Below are 27,891 nucleotides of genomic sequence, written 5' to 3' on the forward strand. Positions count from 1 at the left end.
TTCCAAACTCGTAATACCTTTGTTCATCTTCGAAATTTAAATTAATGGTGTCATATGATGAGATAAAGATTTTCCTTTCTCTTTGAGTGTTACAAGCTCTTGGTGCATGAAGAAGATCTGTAAAGTTAAGAAGACTAAAGTCTCAAATCGAAAGATATATTTTTTTTATCAAAGTCAAGACTCTGCCACGCCCCCTAAAACGGCTCATTAAACACGCCCCCACATGTCTATGTCACTATGTGGAAATATTTGTGTAATGCCGCCCAAATGTTCACGCAAAGAAAGAAGCCGTGGTTTCAGTAACTGCAGTTAGTGTTGAAGCAGCCATGTCAGGGAGATGCTGTGTGCATCTAGGCGAAAGCAAAAGCACTTTATTTGTCCTTCTGAATGTAGATGCATTTAGAAATTGTTAAGATTACTTACAAGTTACAACAAAACAGCAACACATTTTATGGATGACCGTTTGTGAACCTAGGAGAGGAGGTCATTCTGTCTTTGCTAAGACAATCTGGGGCTTGAAAGTATGTTTTGTTATTAGTTTAACTATTTGCTATTGAATGTTCAAATGGGAATGTTCTTGTCGGAAGGAGGGACTTTGTAGAACCGTTGAGTTTGATAAAGGCAGGGCATAGAGGACCTACAATAATGTACAGTATTTAAAAAAGTGGTGTTTTTTGAACATTACAGCATGTCAACATATTCTTGTTACCACACCAAATACAACAAATAATGATCTTTAAAAAAACATTTAATTGAACCCCCTTTAAGATATTTTTGATATTTCAGGATGATCATTTGGTTGAACTTTTGTTTTTGTATTAAAATAAATTAAATTAAGTATTTTTAATACTTCTCTACTAATAATCTCTTAAATTAATGCATGATGTAATTAAATTGCTCATTGTTAGATATTCAGGGTATAAATTTGGCGAGCGTCATTCAGCGAGTGAATGACAACACACAGACAGCCAGACACATCTCATCTTCACTGTACCACCGTTCCTTTCATGTGCTTCAACAATACTCTTTTCAAGTGCCTGGCACCCCAATTGTACATAGTGTATGCTAAAAATAAATGTAACTGTAGAGGTATTGCACATTGTGTGTGTGTGTGTGTGTGTGGTGAGAGTGTCTGATAGAGAGAGAGGACACATATGTTCAGTAGGGTTATAAGTGTTTCAGCTTTCTCATGCTTCAAAACATCTGGTCTGTCACATTTATGAATCCCTGTGGGTGACCGGGGGGGTTATAACTAATGTAAACAAGTAGCCAGTGCAAGGTATTTTTGACCTTCCCAGTGCCTCATACTGTGACTGCCCAGTGTTTGAAAGGTCTCACTTATGCATGGGCTGACCGCTCATCAGAGTTCATTTATGCGTGTAATTTATGAAAACCATTGTGGAATCTGTAAAATCATGAGCAGCAGGGGCTGTTTTTCATTTAAAGGAAACCAGGGCACTAACGCAAGCAATAGTCTCTTATTAGATGTTCAGCATCCTAGGTAATATTATTGTTTATTGATTTGTGATCGCTGTTTTAAATGCTCTTCGTGTGTGTGTGTGTGTGTGTGTGTTGTTTTTTAACCAACTCAGTCAATATTCATAGTGTCCTATAATTTTACCTTTACCTGGCCTTGAGGGCCAATTTGTTCTGCTGCATAAATTATAATCCACTTACACAATGACAATTACAGAACAATAATATATTAAACATAAATTATTAAAAACAAGAAGCTACAAAAGCTATCTCTTCCCATTAAATTAGGTTAATAGTTCATGGTAGAAATGGGAATTTATGTCTATATGTCTTAGTTAGGGGACTTTGTCCAGGACCCTGAAGGCAAAGTTTAAAATGCTTAATGCTGTTTTGGCATGCAATAATAAATAAATTAAATCTATCCATCCATATATCTATACATTCATCTGTCGGTCGATCTGTCTATCTATTGTCTTATACCTTAGGCTAAGCAATTTTGGTTCACTTGAGAAGCATCTATCCAGCTCATACACTAGTAAAGCAGCACTGGAATGTGAAAAGCTGGGAAGAGGTTTTCTTCTCTTCATTAAACTTGTTTTATATGGAAGGCATCACCCCAAAGGGAGAACATTTTAACAATGCAAACAGAAAACTTTGTAGTTCCAAAAACAATTTTTATGACTCTGTTAATGATCTACTTTATAGGTTACTATGGAATAAATTTTTGCATTTTGTTTGTTTAGGCTTGTTACAGAATAGAATCATTTTATATTGAAGGTCATCATCTGTAAGCAATATTTTTGCTGTAGATTTTCACTAAAACAAATTAACATTTTGCTGTCTTTTTGTTGTCGCAGTTTGCTCAAGTAAAGACATCAGAAATAATGTGACCAACCTGCGGGTTCTGGAGAACTGCACTGTGATCGAAGGCCACTTAAAGATCCTGCTCATGTTCACGACACAAACCGGAGGATTTCCGTGGTCTGAGTTTACCCCAAGCTGACTGTCGTAACGGACTACCTGCTCCTCTTCCGCGTTTATGGCCTGGAGAGCCTCAGTGACCTGTTTCCCAACCTCACAGTGCGTGCGCGGTAATAATCTTCTTCTTCAACTACGCACTCGTGTTGTTCGAGATGCTGCAGCTGAAAGAGATCGGCCTTCACAGCCTGATGAACATCACCCGTGGAGCCGTGCGTGTGGAGAAGAACCCCGACCTCTGCTACCTCTCCACCCTTGATTGGTCCATGATCCTTGACTCGGTGGAGGACAACTACATCATGGCCAATAAGAATGATCGTGAGTGCGGAGACGTCTGCCCTGGCACTGTTCAGGGCAAAACCACCTGCCCCCTCACCACCATCAACGGGGACTTCAGTGAGCGCTGCTGGAACCAGAAGCATTGCCAAAGAAGTATGTTACCTAAATCTCTTCTTTTTATTTTAGCTTTGGTCCCTTAAACCATCACACAGAATGTATGAATCCTACTAATTTTCGCCTCATCATCAGATAATCGTTTAAAATTTCTGTTTTCACTTTGCGTATTAGGTAATAACATTTATATTACCATAGAGTCTTGATGTTTTGAGAAGTGAGTGGAAAGTTGTCAGGGCTCTGTGTGTGTCTGTCAGACTGTGCTGGCAGTACATTCACTGGTTTTTTCAGCAGTAGAGACGGCCAAAAGCCACCATGCTGGAAGCAACAAGTCAAGGTGATCAATTCTGCAGTTAAGTAAGCCAATTTCTGTGTCAGAGCATGAATCATGATGATTATGATGCAACAGCACAGTGGTTGTGCAGTAATTTGGGTGTGGGTGGTGCTTTGTATTGGTGTTTGTTTTTCACCTGACAGGATCCGTTTGAGCGGCCAGTCGCACATTATGAGCTGGTCTGCAACGGATGAAGCTGTATGCAACAGTTTGTTCTATCTATTCAATTTGAAGTGCTGAAGAGCTTGAGTTTTGAACATACAGAAGAATTTGCATATTGGTGCAAAGCCCTTGAGCTAGCACAATTGCGCAACACATGGGACACATCAATGCAACTGTTCTTTGAGCTAGCTGTATGGTGTCATGTTGTGTTTTGGGGGCATGATCATGTTCTGTTTGTAATGACCTTTCTGCGGCCCCATTTTAAAAAAAGAAAAAAGACTCTCTCTCTAGCTGTGTTGCTAAGACAGATGTGTGCAATTGGTTTGCAGGCAAAAATCCCTTTGTTTTAAGTTGGTGAAGGGCCTGAGTCTCTAGTGACAAGAATAATACATATAGGTTAGGTCTGCACGATAAATCGCATGCATTCATCATGCGCATCTCATGAGTAAAGCCGATTCTGTGATTAGTAGTAAATTAGGGGTGGGTATCGATTCAGATGTTCCAGATCGATTCGATTTCGATTCACAAGCTCTCAAATCGATCGATTCGATTTCGATTCGATTTTCTAATAGAGCTGTAATCGGGCCTTAAAAGTTAAGCCCGACATATCCTGAACCTGACACGTACATTTTGATTGACCAGCTTTTTAAAAGCCCGAACCCATTTACAACCCGACATTATTCAAATGTATGCAGCACACAGCTCTTTTGCCTTTTGTCAGGAATTAGTCATTTATAACCATGGTTTTAAATAATTTATACATGACTGACGTAATAGGCCCACTTGGAAGTTTGAACAAAGAGATAAAATAAGTCCTCTGTAAACATCTAGGTCTAGGCTCATTTAGCATATAAATAGGCCAACGCACCAATAAAAACAAGTCTTTCTTAAAAAAATTAATTAAGATAAATTATAAATTAAGATGGGTATTTGGCAATAATGAAATGAATTAAGATAAAGGCTCTGCCGTATTTGCTTCGTCATAGCAGCTGACATAATAAAATAATAATGCCAACATTAGCTAATACATTAGCTACTCTGTCTACATTATGCATTTAAAGACTCAAATAATATTTAGTTATTATTGAAAAAACATTTTACTCACCAAGATTAGGTAAGGCCTAAGTGTTTTTGTGGAGGAAAATGATTGAATCCACTGTAGATGGCTTCAGCGCGCTCCTGCGCTCCGCTGATGGTGTGTAATTATTCATTCATTATTCTCATTATAAACAAGGTCAAAACTTTTCCAAACTCAGACTTTGCTTTAGTTGCTGGTGCTACCAAAACATAATCGTTAGAAGCAAGCCTCCATTTCAACTACTCAGCATACATTTTCGCATCTTTCTCGCGCTTATCGAAACACATTACATGACTGCTCATTTACTGCACAAGCCCGAGCCCGGCCCGATTGGTTCGATTGGCAATGGGCTTCTTCACACTGCCTGAACATGTGCAATTGTGCTTTTGAAGACAACTGACCACGCGCACCTGTCCGCGCGGTTGTCTGCTCAGAGCCTCGGTACACACTCTCCGATGGCGATGTTTACATCAAGCCTGCATAGCGGTCCATAGTGGACTCGCGGACGCAGAAAAGTATAAGAGGCTTAAGATGCAGTCTGTAAGACGCGAACGGGAGCATGACCTGACGCACATTGCAGAAAATGTGTTCAGCATATGGTGAGCCGCATTTGAATTTGTGACGGAACCACTGCTTTAAACTGAATAAATGAATGATAGGTTCGTTGGTAACATCACACAAGGCACATAAGAGGGTGACATCTAGTGGAGAAGATTTGTAATTAGATTAACGCTAATCTTACGTTCAATGTCTGCGGAAATAAATATGGAAAAAAATCGATTCATGGCCTTTGAGAATCGATTTTGAATCGACCACATTTTAAAAAACAATTAATCGAAAAATCGATTTTTTACCCAGCCCTATAGTAAACTCCAACCTGTGCTTAAAGATGGAGCAGCATTTACTACACAGATCCATAGTTCACTGACAAGCTATGCAAACAGCTTTCATTATTGAACACGATACATCGCTGATTATGAACGTGATATTTCTTAGCTTGTCCATGACCGTGAACTACCTCTCTGTCTTGCTGTATTACTACTAATCACAGATCCGGCTTTACTGACGAGATGCACTTGATAAACGCATGGAATTATTGTGCAACCCTAATAGAGATGGGCTCTTTTGACTTGTGCCAGTACCTTAGCAACTGCCCAAACAATATAGCAACATGCTAAAACCATTCCAGTGTCAATATGTAACTCAAGTAATGATATTAATATAAACAGCAGATATACTGCAAATGGCAACTTTTATTAAGCAAGGGATGCATTATTTATTCAAAGGGACAGTAAAGACATTTGTTATGTTGCAAAATATTTCTGTTTCAAATAAATGCTGTTCTTTTGTACTTTTGTTTTTAACATTGATAATGATTAGCACCAAATTTCCATATTAGAATGATTTCTGAATGATCATGTGACACTGAAGACTGGAGGAACAGCTGCTAAAACATTTACATTTGCCATCACAAGAATGAATCACATTTTAAAGTAGAAAAGTTTATTTTAACATTGAAGTGATATTTTACAATGTTACTGTTTTTATTGTATAATTGATCAAATAAAAGCATCCTTGGTGAGCATCAGAGACTTTGAAAAACATTTTGAAATCAGTAACTAGTCTATAATAAACTCCTCAAATTTTAAATGACAAAGCAACTTATTTTTGTAATGCTGCTTTGTCTGTTTATGTAGAGTTGAGGGACAAACTGCCTCTAGGTAACTAATGCAAGAGTAAGGATAGACTGAAGTCCTTGTTAAGTGCCTTGATAAAATCCTTGCTCGGCTGATTGTCTTGACTCATGTCTGGTGAGTTGCAGTTGTACAGTAGGGGATGGAGTTTTTGGCCAAAGGCGGAGATTAAAACATCATCATTATCTAATGATAGAACCAGTCCTGGCCTGCTGCTTGGTCTGTGGTGAATGATGAAGGACTTGAGGTTAGGGGTCCAATATTGCTTCGAGTGTGCACCAACTTATATAACTGCAGAGCACTGAAGTGCAAAGAGAATACTGTAAGATGAATCTTTTTTTTATTTTTTTTATGTTGTTGTGCAGACCTCATAGTGTTTGTTGTGTGTACTGCAGGAATTATGCTGTCCGTTTACAATGGATTATGAAGGTAGTGAACTGTAAAGTATCTTTTTGAATGTTGTTGTGTGGAATTTGCAGAAAACGCCTGATTGTGTAAAGTGAGTATATTTTGTGCTACTTTATGAGAGGTATTCTGCCATTTGGCACTTGACCTCAAGAGCTAATTCTGGCACTAAGCGTCATCTTGTTTTCGTCATTCATTTGTAGCAATGCCTTGTGTTTAGGCCCTGTTCTGTGGCTTGACATACTGTATTTCAAAACTATTAAAAACATTTTACAATATTTTTACTTATTTTCATGACCACATATTGTTGCAATAGTTGTAGTTAAAAGAAAACGCTACACTGAAGACTTAAGATTATAGAAGTGCTAAAACATCAGCATCAACAATAATGCAACAATAATATATATATATATATATATATATATATATATATATATATATATATATACATTTGAACCTAAAATACTCTTGGAGGGGGGAAACACTATGTTTCTCAGTGTCCTAGTGACAGAATACCAGATAAAAACTGGGCCACTGACATCTGTCATGGTTAATCTGATCACAGGTGGTTGGCTGAGACACATTACTGTTTAAACTTGGCATTGACATGCATCTCAGATGTGTCTCTCCTGTGGCCACTTGATCAGATTTTGTTGAGAGGAGAGCCTTTGAATTCATAGCTGCATAGATCATTTACTATATCAGTTTGTTGCTGCATAAAAAAGACCGAAAGTTGTCACAATATTAAAAGTATTAGTAATAGTAAAAACAGTTTTTAAAAGCATTAATAACAATAAACTTAAACTTTTTAATAATTTCACTTTTAAAACTCCCCCCCCCCCCACTTCAGCAGTAATCTGCAAATTTCAATTTCAGGCCTATGCTAAAAAAGTAATAGTTCTATGGTTAACAAGTAATGAATGGATTAAAACTACTGCATTAATATAATTCAGCGCTATAAAATCCCATTAAAATATAAAATATTAAATACAAAACATTATCAGACAGACTATTAGACTAATAAAGATAAACATAATAGAATGATTTATCTCTCTCTCTCTTTTATTTTTTTATTTTTGGAGAATAAAAAAAAAGCACCAGAGGGTTTAAATAAAAAAAATAATAATAATTTTGATACCTTTATTTATCATCAAGCATGCATTAACGTGGTCAAAAGTGAGGGTAAAGACATTTGTAATGTTACAAAAATTATTTTTTTAATTAATTTACGATTCATTAAAGAGCCATTAAGATGAAAATTCTAAGCTTCCTATCACTGTTTATAAGTCCTGTACATTAGGTTTAAATCCATCCAAGGTTAAAAAACATTGTCATTTTGTCAAAATATCATTTTAAAATTACCTCAATGGTGGGGGGTGGGGCAGTTCAGAGTTCCGTTTCTCCCAAGACGGTAGGCGGAGATTATTATGCAAAGTGTCCTAGTGACGTACATAGAGATGGGCAAAAGATTTGAAATCTATAGCGACTCGTTTCAGTGATTCAGAGTCGACTCCTTACTTTAGAAGCCAATAACTTTATAAATCGTGTACTTTTTGGTTTAATTACTTTGCACATTGTTTACACAGATGGACAGCTACATCATACACTGTAATACAGGTAATTTTTGATTTCCCATCTGTGTGGCTCTTTAAACAATCCTGCAATAAAGGTATTTTCAGGAATGAAAATAAGTGAATTTCCATTTCACCAAAATTATTTCCTAAGCTACATGTATCTGGAAAAGTACTATTTTTTTCTCAGTTGTTTGTTGGCAAGTGAGTCATTACCATTGGTTGCTGTTATTTGGGATAAATAAGCATGTACTCTTGTGTTTTTGTACATTTTAAAGTACATGAGGCCTCTGCACAACATACTGTATCAAATTGATGAGCTCCATAATAGAGTGTTAATCCCTGCAGGATTAAGCTGTTAGTGAGGTGAGTTTTCCCTCGCTCATTAATCCTTCTACGTAGAGGATCTTACATATACTCTCTCTCTTTCTCTCTCTCTAGCATTCTTGCTCATTTTTGCTAAGGTTCCTCTGTCCCATGTCTCTTTGCATAATGTTGAATCACATTAAGAGCTATGTCTTAAACGCACGTCTGTCCAGCTGCTGGATTTCAACAGGAATGCAAGCGTGTCCCTCGCCCTCAATCCTGATCCACATGGAGGGAGTTGAAGAGTTGCATTATTATTGCATTGCTTAATTCTGTCTGTAGGTGATCAGCGGCGAGTGGTCGACTGCAGCCATGCGCCCTTCCTTGTGTCTGATCCAGAGAAAGAGAAAAGTTACTGAGGACAGCCAGATCAGCAGGCCTCTTGCACAGCTGCCTCTAAAAGAGAAGGAGGGAATGAGATTGCCTGTGGTAACCGCGCAGTGACATGCTGCCAAAATCTCTTTTGCAAATTTCCGCGGTTTTGTTGGCAGGCGTACAAAAGTGGTTTTGTTTCATATTTGGAATAGTTTTGGAAGTGTTGGCACTGGTTTTTCCTGAGCAGCTTTGCTCAGTGAGCGTATTTTGGCTGTTGGAAGCAGTAAAACTGATTTAAATCTATTGCTGTTGAGGAGTTAATAAAGTCTGACAGTTGATCAGGCCCTTTTTTGGTGTTTTTAAATGCCTGATGCTCACTTATACCAACAACCGTGCTGAACTGAATAACTGAGCATCATCCTGAGTGATGACACAGCAATGGGCCTGAATTCGTTGTACCCGCCAGCTGCCCTGTGGGGAACTGAGGCATTAAATGGGGAAATAAAAGGGTAAACGGGAGCCATTAAAGGACGATGATTTACTTGAATGGCTGTCTAAAGGTGATTGTCTAATCGTGTACAGCACAAATAGGGAGAACATTGGAGACTTGGGAACAGTTTCTGGCTGTCCTTCACACCTGTGAAGTTCGCTGTCAGTGTAAAGTCCATGTTTTGTGTTAGATCTGGTAAGGGAGCACAGAGGCTTCTGTTCAAGCTGTCAGCCAGTGCTGAATGAGTCTGGGCACTGAATATTTCACACACATTAAAAAATGATCTTCATTATGTATCCTCAGAGGGGATTAGAAACACAGCTGGGATGGAGAAGCAGTAGTTTGTCTGGGAGAATAGAAACACTACATGGTAGCTAAATGTTTAAGTTTGTGGCTTAAGGTCTACTTCCCTGGTGACAGATTGCATTTGGCTTAGAGAATTGGCTCATATTTGATAAGCTAGAGCCTAGTACCGTATGTTTCACTTTTTTATTTATTTGAAAACTGAGCTTTGTTTAGCTACTTGTATCCGATTTGCTCAAGGCTCAGTCTGGGTCACAAAGTCTGACTACTTGTTCACCCAAGGCAATGTTAAGGAAACTACTTTGAAACTGTAGCTTCCTAAGCTAGAAGCTACACATAAATTAAAGTTGTTAAACGATGGTCTACCCTTTAAAAAGTAGTTTGTGGTGCTACAAGCTACTAGTAAAACGACTACCTCAAAATAGTACACACGATGCTATTTAAGGGAGTGTTAGTTTAGGAAACAATGTAATTTATGGTACACTATCTTTGAAAAGTTTGGAAGCAGTAAGATTTTTTTAATGTTTGTAAAAGAAGTCTCTTATGATCACAAAGGCTGCATTTATTTGATCTAAAATACAGTCAAATATGTAATATAGTGACATATTATATTATTACAGTTTTCTATTTGAACCTTTTTTATGAATTTTAAAAACTGTATCTGTTATGGCTGAAGCTTAATTTTCAGAAACCATTACTCCAGTGTTCAGTGTCGCTGATGCAGACATGCAAACACATTTTGACCTCAATTTATGCTGGTACGATTTGTCACTCTTAACTACACAAAAACCTGGTGATGTCTCACATGCAGTACTCAAATAAAGCAACAGCGGAAAAAACAAAAACAAAAAAGAAGTTTGCTCATTCCCCAAATAGCTAGCAAGGAGGATTGACAAATGCATAAGGCCTATCATTAAAAAGAGACTGCAAATCAACAGCAACACAAAATCGGTCGAGTGTTTGAAATAACTTCTTTTTGTGATCTGATGTGTCGTTTTATCACAGAATGAGGCAGAAAATGTATTCTATACTGTACAAAAAAGGTTATGTCATTTACCAAGGGATTATAACTATACTTAATTATTATGAAAACTCCAGAGATGGCTTAAAGAACCCAGATAAATTATAACTCTTGCAGTCGTGTCTTTAGTGAAGTGAAGTGATGTGTGGCCAAGTATGGTGACCCATATTAGGAATTTGTGCTCTGCATTTAACCCATCTAAGTGCACACAAATGTAGTGAACGCACACCCAGAGCAATGGGCAGCCATATTGCTGCGGCACCTGGGGAGCAGTTGGGGATTTGGTGCCTTACTCAAGGTAGAGGTCTTCTCGGGTCCTAAAGTGTGTACCCGACCCCAATCATTTCTTACCCGAATCTGACATGCATAAAGACATACATAAATTATTAATTTTTTTTAAGAAAAACCAGACCTGAGATGGACCCGATGAAATTGGACCCAAGTTCGACCAGACAGAATTTAATTTAGAACCCAACTTGACCTGTACATAAATGGCATTAACTTGGAAACAGCCCCGCAGTCAGTCAGGAAAAATCCCAGTGTCCTGCTGACTGATTTGGCTGCTTCTCCATTACTTTGATTTGTTTAACATATATTAAATGTATTATTAGGCTACTTTATATTAGTGCCTGCCTGCTGTTTATTTAACATTACCCGAGGCCGACCCATGTCCGAGGTACTCATCATAGTTTTGTACCTGAACCCGCTCTGGTTTCCAGTTGGACCTTGGGTTTTCAGATACAAGTGAACCCGTGAAGACCTCTAGCTCAAGGATCTCACCTCAGTTGTCATATTAAGAATGGAACATTTTACAGATCCAAACGCCACTCTATACTATATTTTTACAAACTGAACTGATTATGCAAAAGAACATGTCAAATATATTATGAGAAATGAAGATAAAGGAAAAAGTTTTTAATGGAGCAGTTTTATTTGTATCACTCTTTATAAGTGTTAGGCCTAGAGGAGTGGGATCCTTCCTGTAGTTTTTTTCCATGCGAGATCATTCCAGATTCACATACGTCAGTGACCTTCACGTCTCCATCCGTTTCAGAGCCTGTAAGGGTCAGCTAGAAAATAACTCGCCTATTCTTCTGTTATTTATGGGCGGAAATGAGATCTTATGTATATGCTTGTTGTTTCTCAGTGCTGCTAAGAAACGTAAGTAACTCTGGGATGAAATGTGTGTGTAAAGTGCCAACAGGGGTGTATCCTAAAGGAAGGACTGTCTATGGCAGGAGGCTTCACTGTTGAGTCCACCTTTGCTCCTCAATTGCCTGACACTCCGATATTACAGGATACACTGGCGCCAATTCAATCTCAGCATGGAACAATAGCTGTTACCAAACTTCACAGAATGTTCGTCCCAATTGTTTCTGGTCATTGTTAGGCGACTTCCTACTGGGAGTTTATGAATGGTCTCAGGGGCAGACCATCAGCATCACCAATGTTAGACAGGAACTGAACCCTTCCAGTGCGCTGGTTCACTGATGTTTTTTCCCAGAGTTCAAGGGAAGACCAAGACGTGTTAGGATCCGTACACATGAACTGTGCTTCATTTAAGAGTATTGGAAAATACATGCTTGATAAAAAACACCAAAACCTTAGCAATCACATAGAAACTTCAGAACATGTCATATTCAGTGTTGTTATTGTATATATATTATGTAATGAAATATAATTATTAGTTGAAACACACGTTTGTAAGCCCAGCCAGGGCCACTTCATTTCCTCTAAATTAGTCACGTCTGCTTTCTTCCTTTTCTCACCCTTGTTCTCTTTATTATTTTTTTTTGCTCATGCACTCAGTCTGCAGCCTTAACTTACTTTATTTAGCTTGGCCTTACTCAACAAAATGTTCTTCCTCTTGGTGAAATGTTTTAACATGGCTTCTGAACATGCATCCCAAAACTTCTTCCTCTTTAAAAAGCCCTTCTGTAATATCAGGAAATTAATGCCATGCTATATTCACCATTAATCTACTGTAATTATATTGGCTGTGCAGCATTTTGTGGCTGGACAGAATATGCATTCATCAGGTGGAGTTTTTTTACCATGATGAACAGAAAGCCAAAAACACATTTTGAAGGTTTACTCTTCCCACTAATGAGGTCACTATGATCTGGAAAAAGATTGGGATCCTTCAGCCACTTAAAAGAAACAAATTGTACATCATTGCAAATTGTAAGTCTATGATTATTTATTATAATTGGCTGATAACAACCTGTTTATTGGAACTGGTTAACTTTTTGAAGTTTCCACACACTTTTTTGGCTCTTTTGGATGCTTGAGTTCTTACTGGGCTGATTACCAAGGCTGTGTACTCAAGTGGAGCCCCTCCTTTAGGGCTGAGACTGGCCCATCGAGTGCCAAAGGTATTAACTCAGTCAAAGCCTTACTGCTCAAGCCCTTCTCCTGGAATCCCAGACATCTGAAGCATTCATTAAACCTCAGCAGACAAGCATTTCATCAGTGTTTTTAATAGTTCTTCTGTGAAAACGTCTCTGGCCAGGCTCTTTAGATGTTCTGCACATCTGCAGATTTGCTTTCATGCTGATCAAGTGTTTTAACTTAATCATGGCAATCAGATTTGGTTTGTGGAGCACAGAAGCTTAAAATACAAAACAAGATTTGTCTTATTTTATCTTAGAAGTTGGCAGTGTTTTTGTTTCATGTGGTCATACATATGAGCTGGTTCTTGGAAAATCTATAACTAAAGTATTTGCCATCTTGTTGTTAATCCTTTTCCACAATAAATGTGGTAACTCTAAATCTACTGGGTTTTATTAGTTCAAAGCCTGCAGAGAGAGAGGTATTTCTACACTGTCAATACTGTTTCCAGTTGGCTGAAATTTCATATCTTAGGTTTTGTCAGTTCATCAGGAATTAAAGGGATAGTTCAACCAAAATGAAACTTCTGTTGTTCCAAATCTGTTATCTGTCTTAAGATATTTTGAAGAATATGGTTTACCAAACCAGACTTCCATAGTATAATACTAAAAAGGAAAATACTACGGAAGTCAGTGGGACCATCAGTTGTTTGGTTACACTGATTTTTCAAAATATCTTTTGTGTTCTTTGTGCCGAAGAAAAAACTTTTGATACAACTTGATGGTGAGTGAATGATGACGATTCATTTGTGCGTTAACTAATACTTTAAATACAAATCTGTTGTAGAACATTTCTCAACTTACTAGTTCATTGAGTGATGCCAAAATAATGTTTTATTTGATTTATTTTTGTGTTATTTTTTTGAGCTCTCTGCCTCTTCATTAGCACCCTATCACATGTCTTTCAAGCGCATGTTGTCGGTCTCCACCTCCATGTCTCTATAATTCATGAAAATTTCTCAATGCATAATCAGTCAGAGTGTTTTTTTTTTATTCTGTGTTTCTACTGCTACTACCTCTGACTACTCACAAGTCCGACTTTGTGTGAGAAACAGAACAAACTGTGAGTCATTATTTACTGGAAATCTTCACTATCAGTGAGCTGTTGACCACTGTGACCAGATCATTGAGTCAGTGAGTTAGTGAGTTGACCCATTAGTCCGATGACTTCATGTATGATTCATATGCACTGTATCAGCTGATTAATTGAAATCTTAAAGGAATGATTTGTTTTTCAGATGGAAATCACTACTTCTCTGATAAATTCTTATTAATTAGCCACAGAGTCTAGGATGGATGCCAAGATTTTCAATGGATTGAAACAAAATAATTAAGTCAAGTAATGAGTTTATAATTTATTTGGTCTGTTGGACTTTGTATGATTGAATCTTATGACTTTGGAAGAATTGGAATATGCTTAAGTTGTTCAGATGTTTCCAGTAGTGACAGTATCACAGTTTCAAGTGTGTACGTATCTGTTAAGTAACTTTGTAGATCCACCCAACACACGTTAATGTGGTACAAGAAGGAGATGGTGATGTTTTTTCAGTAGCCTTAGGGGTGTTTTGTCCAGACTGATCCTCAAGCTTCAGTTTGGGGTGTGGTAGTCAAAGTTGATCTGACATTCCTCTCTGCTGTTAGAAGGAAGAGAGAGAGAGAGAGAGAGAGAGAGAGAGAGAGAGAGAGAGAGAGATAGAGATGTCTTGCATACAGTCATTAAAGGGATAGTTCACCCAAAAATGTACATTTTGTCATCACTTACCCTTTTGTCATTCCAAACCTGTATGACTTTTCTATCATCTGCAGAGTACAGAACAAGTTATTTTAAGGAACACTGGGGTTTAAAACATCATTGGACCCCATCGACACAGGGTTATTATATGTGACTAAATATAACCATTAAAAATTTATTAACCATTAAAACTAATTGTTATTTGAAATAAACATGAATAAACTGAAACAAAATTAAACAAATTTATGCATTAAACCTATTAAATTTTCAACATTTCATTTAAATTTTGTATTACAGTCTACCAAATTAACTGAATTAAACTGAATTAATGAGTAATAAAAATACACATATTGACATCCAAAAAACTAATCAAAATGACAAAAGCACCAAACTTAGCGAAAATGGAAAAATTACTTAAAAAATTAAAAAATCTAAAATAGTCTCGGTGCTACTACAATAGCTCTGTATTGACTATCATTGTATGGTCAGAAACACACTGGCACATTTTATCTTCTTTTGTGCTGCACAGAAGAAAAAGTCTTAGAGACTTATAATGATGTGTGGGTGAGGAAATGACAATTTTCATGTTTGGATGAACCATCTCTTCAATGTTATCATTTGACTTGTTTGACTTGACTTGTTTAATTTGATTTCATGTTTATTACAGTCTTAATAAATTAATATAACAATGTAGGTGGAACACATTTCCTCTGTACATGTGTTTTTTATTTGCATGATGTCCCTGCTTCATTCATCAACACATTACTGTGGTTGATGCGACACTGTGGTCCTGGAACATCATGTCTTATTTAGATATCTTGTTTGTCGTTGCAATATTCAAACTGGTGGCAATGAAAAACAAAACGTGAGCAAGTACAATCGTGTTCTTTGAGTGTTTTTTCTCCATTACAGGTGGCTTGCTGCCTAATGAAAGTGTTTACAGCGTCTCTCTACGCTCTACTGCTAGTAGTCACTTTCACCGCCTGCAGTGTGTCACATAGTGCTGTCACCTCTCTGAAAACATGATTAACCCTGAAACACAAATACTAATTAATAGCTGTCCTTGTAGCATCTCATTACTCTGTCGTCTTCTCATAGTCCACATCCAGTTGTAGAATGAGCGCATATCTCTGACGCGTTAGACTGCCTGCAGAACTCTTTTGCGTGGCCTTTTGACCACACTCATCCTCTTCAGTGCGCTCAATGAATGTGTAATCACGCATTAAAACAGCATCCTGTGAAGCTAAACTGGTTACAAGGACCCAAATGCACATGATAAGGCCAAGAGAATTGACTGACTGCCAGCTATTGAGCCAAATGTGCACTCTCTGACGCAGTTCCACTCAGTATAAGATTATTAAGTTGTTTGATCCAAGCATGAATGGCAATTTGTTTGGGACATTTATCCCTTAAAATATCCTGATGTTCTAAAAGGCTTCTTCCTCTTGCCTATTTAGGAATTATTAGGTGAATTAGGTGTTTTTCATGGTAAAGTGACCTCACTCCATATGTTGTCATTATACTTCAGCAAGTATCATCCAGTTATGATGTTTTGAAATAAAACTAACATATAAACGTTTTCATGGACTTGGGATTTTAAAAATTAACCACTAGGCTTCTTTTTGATATTTTAGTGGTTGCACAGAAAGCTTTTAATGCAGCTTTATAAGATGGCAAATTACCAGCACAGCCTAAAATGGCTTTGTCAATTAATCAGTTTGTTTAGAGTAGTGTTGTCACAGTTGTAGAATTTCTAACTTGGATACAATACCCTGAATAGGCCTGTCACGATAACAAATTTTGCTGGACGATAAATTGTAAAAGAAATGATCGCGATAAACTATAATATTGTCGTTCTAAGACCAGTTTCAACTAATATAATAATAGAGCCATAATAACGCAGGTACACCTCTTCAAAGAATCAATAAACTTTTATTTTATTTTATCGCAGATTCTGAGCAAGAAGTAACATGTTGACTTTATGTGGCTTAAAATTAACAAATTTGTATGTTATCATGTTTATATGCCAGTTAGGGATGCTCATATTGACCATTTAACCGTTAACTGAAAGTAAACATTTTGACCAATGACTTACCGTGTCTTTTGGGTGTTCGTTATTTCAAATGTGGTATACGCGCTCATAATGGAAGCGTCCATGCCACATCTAGTTACAAAACATCTCAGGTTTTCAGAATTACGCAAGCGCACCAGGTCATGTAACAAGAACCAACTCAATCAGCTTCCTTCGGGGTGAAATTCCCCATTGTTTTTTTTAAATGGGGTGCACCCAAACATTGTAGCAGATTTTACAGCAAGGGTTTTTCGGTGGTGGAAATCCATTACTGAAATGTCCTTGTTTTAACGGATATCAAAGCAGTATGGATGCTTAGTAACGACAGACGTCTTAGGGGCTCAACTGCCTGAGCGCTTTGGAAAGAAGGAAAAAATGACACTCCTAGTGTTTTCCACGCGTTTTTAGGTGTGACGTGAATGGACCAGTTAAAAGTTTTTTTTCTTCCCAAAGCTGGCCACACTAGCGAAACGTTATCTCTTTATTCCCAGGACATCTGTGCCATCAAAGACGGTGTTTTCTGCCGTGGGCTGTCCACAGGCTGTGCTCCAGACTAACCCCACATCACGATACGTTCCAATTTTTTACATAAAATTGTGTGAGAGAAAAATTATTGCGGCTGAAAAAAATTATCGCGGCTGAAAAAATTATCGAGCTCATTTTTTTTATTGAGCGATTGATTGATTTATCAACTATCATGGCAGGCCTAACCCTGAATAATAGCACTGTAATTATTTTTCCTTGTTTTTACCCAGAGTAAGGTGGTGTGAGCGTTATGCGTGCTTTAAACAATTGTAAGGTCGGTTTAAATAATACTGGAAGCTGGAGGGTGCACTTGCACGAATAGTTTAAGTATGTTTCTCTGAACTAATATAACTTACAACGGTCGAGGAAATCCCTATTATGTACAATGGCATCCAGGTGTTGCTGTCACTGAACATGAAAAAGATAGTAATGCTTTGACTGACCACAGATGAAGACAATAAACATAACTGCAACAATATAAAGTTTACCTGTGTTCTTCAAGCCATCTCAGGTATTTTCATAAGAATAATGTCTAAATATAGCTGCAAGCAGCAATCCCGGAGCCAAGCCCCAGAAGGGCTGTAGCCGAAAGCAAATTGGGAAGAAGAAAAATGGCAGAAATAGAATGTACGTCAGGACAACAGATTGGTTCAGAAGTAGAGAAGTTTGAAATTGAACAGAAGTTGAGCAAAAACATGACGAGAATGAGCAAAAACATGTATTTTGATTCAGTTTGAACACGCATGGAAAATCCAACGTCTGGAACGGAAGCAACATTAACCTCAGTGGTTTAGAACCAGTGTCTTAGCAGAGTGCGCCACATTAGTTGACACACATTTGGCAGGCCACAGAAGTGACGTTAAGGTGTGAGAATGATCTCTCAAAAGTCTGAATTAGCATTTTAGCCAGATTAGTATGCTAAGCTAAAAAATGCTAATGTAGTTTATGGTTAACCTAAAGAGTATCATTAGACTGAATAGAAACATATTAGCATGCTAAGCTAACTAACATAAATCAACTAGCACAGGCACGGGCAACTTCCAAGAGGTACTAGTCGGGAATGGAAATATCAGAAATCTGTTCAGTCATTTCTGTCCGGCTCGGTCTGAAGATCATCTGATCAAATTTGGAACAAAATTGTACAAGATTTCATGGAGGAGAAGCGAAAAAACTGTTTTTCATTTAATTCATTATGGCGGACAGACACCATGTTGGAAAATTACAAATGAAACCATCAGATTCGGCATAACCCACGGAACGAAATTAAATAAAAATAACAAAAATTGATCAATGATTTCAAAAGTTATAAGGGGTTTTGCAAGGATCTTTATATAGGTGGCGCGGTTCCCAACTTTGGCATGGACCCTCACATCATAGTGTCGATGAAGTGTACCATGTTTGGTTTCGATTGATCAAAGTTTGACCGAAATACAGTCTCTTAACCGATTTTAGGTCGACCTTGTTAAGTTCACAATTTAATAACTTTTATCAAATATTTATTTGCTGTCGATCGACACACAAAAGCTTAAAACAACAAGGTTATCAAGGGCATTCAGAGACTTGAGCATTGTTTGGCTGTGTACTTCGAATTGCTGTCTTGATAAATCTCCTCTCTAAGCTGTGGGATGCTGAGCTAGTTTCTCAGTCCTTGCTTAAAGACTTGATTGTCCTTCAAAGATGTTTTTCTAGCTTTACACAGTAACTCAGGAGCTCTGAGGGGCCATCGGGGGCTTCTTCACCTCTCTGACTTGTGCCTCTGAGTCTTCAATGTGAGAAAGCCTCAGGGTTCTACTTTGAGTTCATGGCTTGGTTTTGCCCTGTAATGAACTGTGACACCTCCCGTAGGCGTGTGCTTTCCTAAATACAGCAGTGAATTTACAACAAGCACATTACACAAGTTTTTGAGAAAGAAATTGAGTTTATTTTTTGAAGTAAATGGTCTGAAATCTTAAGTAAAGGAAGGTTCCCATTTTGTCAGTTTTCATATTTCACCAAAAAAAAAAAGTAATTTCTGTTATTATTTAATCACATTCATGATTAAAATTTTTAGGTGAACTGATAAAATCTTTATGCAACTCTGGGTAATGATTCAAGGGAAAGAAAATCAAATTAATCCGCTCTAAAGTAACTTCATAACCAAAAAATATTGGAATAAATTAAGGCCTCTGAATGCAGGTGCATATGTAGTAGACCACTAGTCTGGTTTGCATTGTTCACACACAACTTACAAAGGCTCATACAAATTTACTGTAATGACTCTGACAGGACTCGCTAGTTTATGATAAAACAACGCCTTACTCTGGAATTATGCATTATTTGGACAGGAGGTGTTCATTGGTCTCAAGTTGCTTTGGCAGAGAAGCCCTTAAGTAAAGACTTAGCCTTGTCTTCACATGTGAGGTGTAGTTAGAGCTGGGTGTTTAAGTATCTGTGTGCAGGTTACCACTCTACAAGTTCAGCTAGGAAAATAAGATATTTCTAATGATGAATCACCCAAGCACAGATCTGACAGGAATTACCCAAAGTAAAAAAAAAATAGACAAAAATAGATAGGAAGACGCTATGAGGGTCATCAATCTTAACCTGCTGAACAAAGATCTAATGTTGCATTCTTGCCTGTGTTTGAGAGTTATCCTGCGTCTGTTGTTTCTTTGGCTTGACAGTGCAGTGCTGATGTATTGGGCCAGGTCCATTAATTCTCTTGTTAACGTGATTATCTGAAATTGGCTGATGACCATGCCTGCATAGCCATTTAACAGCCAAAGTGTTTGTTCAGTTACATCAACAGTAAAATTCTTTTACAACATTTACTTTTCTGACTGTGTGTGTATATATATATATATATATATATATATATATATATATATATATATATATATATGACAAACCCCCACACATTTAAAAACCAGTCCATGTAAACATTCCATTTAAAACAAACGTAAAACTTGCCACTGACAAATAAGTCATACACATGCAATGTGCTTCCCTTTCATTATGATCATCAGTGTTTGGAATAATGCCGTTTAAAAGAACGGCGTTAGGTAACGACGTTATTTTTTCAGTAACGGGGTAATCTAACTAATTACTTTTCCCGTCGTTACAACGCCGTTAACATTACTGGACGTAAAATGCGGTCTGTTACTATGCATTGATTTATCCGAACGCACCCCTGGCTCACACAGCGAGTAAGGAGGTGGGTCAGTAATGAGATAAGCGATTATGATTGGCTAAGGCAGAGTCATGTGTTTCATGGTAGCCAATCAGAGCCAGTGTTTTTACGTCAGCGGCGCCAAACACACACACACACATACACACACACACGTACGAACGCAACAGCTTAAGAGAGGTTCGCAGCAGCAGCAGAGATGGCGAGTCAGGAGCAATCCGATGTGAAGTAGGCATTTTCAAGGTGGAGATATAAGCACTACTTCAAATTCATTGCGGTCAAAGGCAAGAACGTGCATGTAATGTGTACATGTAATGTGATACACATGCATCTACAAAGCTAGTGGCCAAAAACACTTTTCTTACAAAGATAATACTTGAAGTGCAGAATAAAACTCTTGCTGTCTGTTGACATGCAATAAATATTGAACACCTGTTTGTTCTACTCATTTAAACTGACTGAAAACTGCTAAAAAAAAAAAATAAAAATAAAAATTAGAAAGAAAAATAAAAATCCTTGACATATAGCAACTTTTTTTTCTTTTTCTTTTTCTTTTTTTTTTTACAGTAACACAAATAGTTAATTTACCTGGTAACGAGTTACTTTTATTATAAAGTAATTCAGTTACTAACTCAGTTACTTTTTGGAACAAGTAGTGATTAACTATAACTAATTACTTTTTTAAAGTAACGTTCCCAACAGTGATGATCATTGTACATTAAAGGTGCAATCAATTGTTCAATTCAATTCAATTCAAGTTTATTTGTATAGCGCTTTTTACAAAACAAATCGTTACAAAGCAACTTTACAGAAAATTATGTTTCTACAATATTTAGTAGTAGCTAGTAGTTTGTGCACATTTGACAGGATTTTAGAAAAAATAATAATAATACAAGACGTAGTCAGCTAGACGATGAACTATCAATATTATTAATTAAGTTATTATATGATTCAGTCACACATTTAGCAATAATTGTTAGTTCTGTTTGTTGATTCAGGGTTAGCATCATCTGAGGGTCAGCATCATCTCTTCTCAGGTGTTCTGGATCCAGACTGGAGCTTGGTAAATCCTAGTTACCACGGGATGTGAGAAATGTGAGAAAGCTCTACCTCCTTTAGTGGACTTTGCTATCCTAGGAACTACCAAAAGTCCAGCGTTTTGTGACCTTAGGGTGCGTGATGGGTTGTAGTGTGGTAGAAGGCTAGTTAGGTACGCAGGAGCTAAACCATTTAGGGCCTTATAGGTAAGTAATGGTAATTTGTAACTGATACGGAACTTAATAGGTAGGCAGCGCAGAGACTGTAAAATTGGGGTAATATGATCATATTTTCTTGACCACGTAAGGACTCTAGCTGCTGCATTTTGGACTACCTGTAGCTTGTTTATTGACGAAGCAGGACAACCACCTAGAAGTACATTACAATAGTCCAGTCTAGAGGTCATGAATGCATGAACTAGCTTTTCTGCATCAGAAACAGATAACATGTTTCATAGCTTGGCAATGTTTCTAAGATGGAAGAATGCAGTTTTTGTAACATTGGAAATATGATTTTCAAAAGACAAATTGCTGTCTAATATAACACCCAGATTTCTGACTGTAGAGGAAGTAACAGTACATCCGTCTAGTTGCAGATTGTAATCTACAAGATTCTGTGTAGTGTTTTTTGGTCCAATAATTAGTATCTCTGTCTTATCCGAATTTAATTGGAGAAAATTATTTGTCATCCAATCTTTTACATTTTTAACACACTCTGTTAGCTTAGATAATTGGGAAGTTTCATCTGGTCTCGTTGAGATATATAGCTGAGTATCATCAGCATAACAGTGGAAGCTAATTTCGTATTTTCTAATAATATTACCAAGGGGCAACATGTATATTGAAAATAGAAGGGGACCTAGGATGGATCCTTGTGGCACTCCATATTTTACTGATGATAAATGAGATGACTCCCCATTTAAGTAAACAAAAAGGTAGCGATCGGACAGGTAGGATCTAAACCATCTTATGGTTTCAGAAAAATGATATTGAAAGTGCAGACCATGCTCCAAAACAAACGTGTAGCCAATCACCAGTAAAGGGGAGTGTCCACTCATGATGGGGGAGTTTCCTGTATTGTATAACATGTTCATGAATTTGGGGGCAGAGCTATCAGGATTGGGGTGTGATCTTTTTGAGAAGGGGCGTGTTTGATTCAGTGATTTTCAGATATCAGCAGCATTTCTCAGAAATCGCTTGCTTCACTTTTAAGCATTCATTTAGGGGGCCGTTCACTTGTCGTGTCTTAAAATGCTTGGAAAATGCCAGCCACACAGCTTTCCCTTTCTTTCCAAAGCACTCCCATGGCACTTGCCGTTGCTAAGCAGCTATGAACTGTGCTCTCCACGACAAAGTGGAATTTTTAGCTAAGAATAAATTCATTTCCAGTTCCAAAAATCGCTCGCTTTAGCTTTGCTACTAGATTAATGAAGAAATGGGTATTCTGTTCCTACATCTGGGCTGAATTTTCACTGTTGTTGGAGAAAGGGTGAAGTTGATTGGTTGGTTTTTGTCACATGATGTATGGTGCACTTGCGGCAGTCTGAAAAGTTGAGTTGTTTTCATCTCGCAGTGGGAGTTAGATGCTGTGAAATAATGAATTTGTGCACACAAAAGATGCAGAACTGCCCCTAAATCAACGTACGCCAGGACAGACATATCAATAGGTAGTGTAGGACCAATAAGTACAAACTCAATTTTATAAACAGAATTTTCAACTAAAGTAAGGCTAGTTTTACACTAGTGCATTTTCATTTTAAAACTGCTTTTGAAAATGAAAACGTTCCTTGTATACACTGGCGTTTTCACTGCATTTCAAAAACTCTCCATCCACACTACACAACCGAGAACACATGTCACATGACCATACATGCAGGTACAACCATAAGCCCCTTTCACACTGCGATTCCGGCAAATACACGGGTAAAGTGTTCCGGCAATTGTTCCCGGGTCACTATTGTGCACTGTCACACTGCCAGTGATTACCTGGATATGTGTTTCGTACACAAACAACCCTTAAAGGTCCCGTAACGACACGTGACTTCAGGGCGTGGCGTGTAATGTACGAGTTGAAAACGTTAGGCACGTTACACTTTCACTGAAGCTGCCGAACAATCTCGGCGTCAGCATGGAAAGTGAGGAACTAACTGATCTCTGCTTAATTACAGTTTGCAAATATTTTTTTGTCACGAACGTTGATCTTCCTTCAAAACAGCTGGTAAAAGAGTTGCGCGATAACGTGCGTCACCACTAAGACACTGCATTAGATCTGGCTTTTGTTCACACAGCGCTCGTCCCGGGATTGAACCAGGCAATGTTACTAGGTCGCCGACCCGGGTTCAATCCTGGGACCAATCCCGGGACGTGTTTGCTTTCACACAGAAGGCGACCTAGCAATGTTCCGGCAAATTGCCTGGTCCGACGTGCAGTGTGAAAGTGTTTATTAGAGAGAAGAATATGTTCAGCCCCTCCCTCTGAAGCTTCGAATATTCGGTGTTGATTACTACTAAAGCTGTGAAGCTCAAAAAAGGGAGACCAGACCAGCCCTAATTGTCTTCCAATTGGTACTTCTCTGAGCTGCTGTGAGTGACAAAGAGAAAACGAATGCATGCAAACTCTGAAGTAAAATTAAATTATTATGTTTTCAGATTTCACACTCTTCAAAATAATGTTCTTGCTACACTCCCACAGCTCTTGGCTCTATCCTGCTTATCACTGTAGTGAATTAACAATGTAACATTAACGTGACTGTAATTTGAATTGTAGAACTGTAAATCAAAACATAATTGTACAAAAAAAAAACAATGGAAAAGAATTAGTATTTTCAGACGACTCGTAGCAGCAGTATTGTTTAGTCAACTAGTCTCGCACATCCCTATTCTATACCTGTTTGACTTAAAACAGAGAAGATATTTCAGTAGAATTTTTCACCTGTTTTCCTGCGTATTTTCTACTGTCTACTGCAGAGAATCTTTTTCTTTGTACTGTGAAAAGCAGCTTGCCAGGATATTGCCGTTGGATCTACCCTGCTCGTTCCAAGAAATCCTTTCACCCATCTGTTAAATTAAAAGGGCCCCCTTACTGTAGTGAAGTCTTGATATGAACCTTGAAAATTGTTTGACAAGTGCACAAAGCAGAGTTGAATTTAATATACAGTACTGTCTGTGTTATGTGCATGATGTTAATAAGAAAATATGTGCCACTGAATACACATGAAGGTTTGGCTTGTGATTGTTTTGGCCTTAGTACTGAATATTTCGCCTTCTCTGAGGAGCATCTGTATCTCATGGCCATTGACCCAGTTAAAAAGACAAATAATTTCACGAGATAGCTTGTTTGTTTTTCCTTTTGCAGTTGTTAAGGTGTCTTGTTTGTCTTGCTTTAATCTAGTCATGGATGTATACTGTTACACTGCTTGTGTATAGGACAATTAGAATTTTTTTTTCCGTAAAGGCATAAAGCAGCTCTTAAACAAGACAAACTTCTCAGGTGCTAATTTCATACTATAATGTGACTAAGTGTGAATTACTGTGTATTTGCGGTGACAGAGCAGATTTTAAAAATGTTTGTCACTTGCTGACGTGTCAGATGTCGGCTGTCATAAAAACAATAGCTGAACTCTCTAGTGCTGTCTTTCCTTCCTGTGGTACAGATGTGTGTTTATACCTGAGCTGTATGTGATCAATACCCAGTGAGGACATATCTTTTGCTAGGGTCAGATTCTGTGTCTCGGCACAAAGGTAAATAATCGCTTCCTTTCACACACCTATCATGTCTTTAACACTCTTCCCTTTCTCTGCCTCTTTCTCACACACACATGCATTGCATATTCTTAATGGAAGTTGATCGTCCCATGTGAGATGTTTGCACACAGGTGAAGATGGCATTTCGGCTTGTGCTGTACTGAATTGCACTGCCGCTAAGCATTCGAATACAGCTTGCTTTTTCTGATAAACGAGTCATATGCGGCCAGCTATCCACCCTGATGTTGAAATGTGACCCAGATCTAGCAGATAGATGCCCAGAACATGAATGGATGAAAGCTAATGAGCAATGAATGACTCTCTGTACTCGCTCAGAGAGAAGAGACATGGCACATGGAGAGGAGGAGCAAGAAATTAAAAATTTTTTGTGCTTGGCAGGGCTTTATTTTTTCATATTTTTTAGTTTTTCAGTAATATTTAGTATTATAAATTTCAATCTTTGTGCCAATTATTTTTTGCAGTTTAATAAAGGCAACATTTTCCAAAATGGAAATTTCACTAAATGAACAGAAGAAAAACAATAGGATTTGTAGTAGTAGTAGTAGTAGCCCTTTATTGTCACTAGTCACAAGTACCAGCAAAATTAGCGAAAAATAATTTGTAATTATTTTTCATTATATTTTCAGGACTACCACATTACATTAATAAGCCGTAATGTTTACAGAAATGTATCTTAAACCTTAAAAAAAAATATATTTTTGTAATTATTCAAATTAATTTTTTAATCAGAGTTTTGACACTGACACATTGATTTGATTCAAGGATCATAAAATTTGCATTATATAGTAGTGTACATGTGTATATGCAGTGTGTGTGTATGTGTGTGTTTTATATATACATATATCAAATTAGAATTAAAAAATACTTTTATGCTCTCGAGGGGTTGCATTTATTTGATCAAAGCTAAATTTTCAGCAGTCTTTACTCCAGTTTAAAATGTCACATGACGTTAGAAATAACTTTAAAAATCACTTTAGAAATCACTCTAGTATGCTGTTTGGTGCTCAAGAAACTTATTTGTGAAAACACACATATTTGCTGCATTTGAAATATAAATCATTTGTCTTTACTGTCACTTTTGATCAGTTTAATGCCTCCTTGCTGAATAAAATTATCAATTTCTTTAAAAAGATGTTCATAAATAATGTAAAGTGAATATTTGACGTATTACCTATACATACTTTTTGCTCATTTGTGAAATTCTGCCACAATGCTAGTTAAAGGTGTAATGATACTCAAACTGAAACGAAAAACTGCGATACACCACCCACGATACACATTGCGGTACTCTTGGTGCATACCGCGGTCCGCCCCTGCCCCCCACAGTCCTGGCCCACTTGAGGTTAGTCAGACGACTTGGCAAAGTAGCAGCACCCTTCACCTCAATAAGCCACACTATTTAAGGTATCAAACATGCACCACTTAGTAAGCACAACTTATCAACGACAGCACTCCGGACTGCAGGAGTTCCCAGCATGCTCCGGCTCTCTAGGTGGAATGCAGAGAGGAGCTGACATCTTTCCAGAGCAGAACAAGTTTTTCCAACTCTTGTAGCAGGGTTTTCCACTCCCCTTGTCTTTCTGCCCATGGTTGTGGACAAGTGAGCAATAAAGGGTTAATACACATGGTGGCTCTGCCTCACAGACAGTACAAGCTATTGAATGGCTACCTTCTATAGCCAGCAAACACATTGGTTAAGGTTGAGGGTGGATCTGCAGTGGGGACTGTTAAATGGACTGGACTCTCTGGATCAGGAGTCACCGTGCACACCATGTGTCTATTTGTTCATATCCATGTTCAGTGGGGGAGGGAGAGAAAATAGGGACAGAGGCGGTTGGGTTTTTCAAAGAATACATGATAATGAATTTTCACAGAAACCCATTCAAGTCAACACAGTTGTTTTTTGAACAGAATTCTTCTTAATTTAATGTGCTTTCAATTGACACAATCTTTATGAATTGCTTGTTTTTTTTTTTACTTGGCGCCTCCATTGTTGTCACATGTGCACATGCACATGCTTCCCCTCCTTTTCATGGCAGACGGTGAGGTGGCCCTCCCTGGATTGTCGTGTATAAGGGACAGAGGGTAATGTTGTTTTGCTCTTCAGTTGGCTGACCTGGTGTTTCTCGACACTGAAGTGAACAACAACAGCTTTACCCTCGCCGGACTGGTTCTATACCTTAATGTGTACTTTGTGTGAATGGCAGCTCCGTTTTACACCTTTTCAGTATTTCAAAATATGTATTATGGAGCTCAGTGGAAAAACTGAGAATTGGTTTGAAGCTCCATTTGAATCCATTTTAGCTGCTTGGAATATTGCCAGCTTTCTCACTGTTCATGACAACTTTTCCTCAGTTTTCATTCCTTTTTTTTTTTTTTTTTTTTTTTTTTTTTTTTTTTTTTTTTACAGAGCGTTTCATGATCCCTGGGTTTGTTGGAGCTTGTTATGAGTGTTTGAAAATTTCAGATAAGCCTCTGAGTTTTTCTGAAAGCTCAGTTTTGTGTGCCTGTCACCGAACACTTGTCAGAGGTTGTTAAAAGTCAGTTAAATGCTTAATTATTATGCACAAGGCAGGACTGGAGATTTCTGATCCCTCATCTTGTCTTGTCGTTGTCAAGG

At 37.8% G+C, this 27,891-nt stretch overlaps 1 protein-coding gene across 1 annotated transcript in view; it reads left to right on the top strand.

The window, feature by feature from the left end:
• Positions 1–2,562: 2,562 nt before the first annotated feature.
• LOC113119199 (insulin receptor) overlaps positions 2,563–27,891 on the top strand; it is a 43,360-nt gene continuing 18,031 nt past the window's right edge. The window contains exon 1 of the mRNA XM_026288485.1: positions 2,563–2,886. Coding sequence (XP_026144270.1) covers positions 2,610–2,886 — 277 coding nt within the window. The 5' untranslated portion in view covers positions 2,563–2,609. The remainder of the gene's footprint in view (positions 2,887–27,891) is intronic.

The sequence above is a fragment of the Carassius auratus genome, chromosome 2, assembly GCF_003368295.1.
Source record: "Carassius auratus strain Wakin chromosome 2, ASM336829v1, whole genome shotgun sequence".
NCBI classification, from domain to species: Eukaryota; Metazoa; Chordata; class Actinopteri; order Cypriniformes; family Cyprinidae; genus Carassius; species Carassius auratus.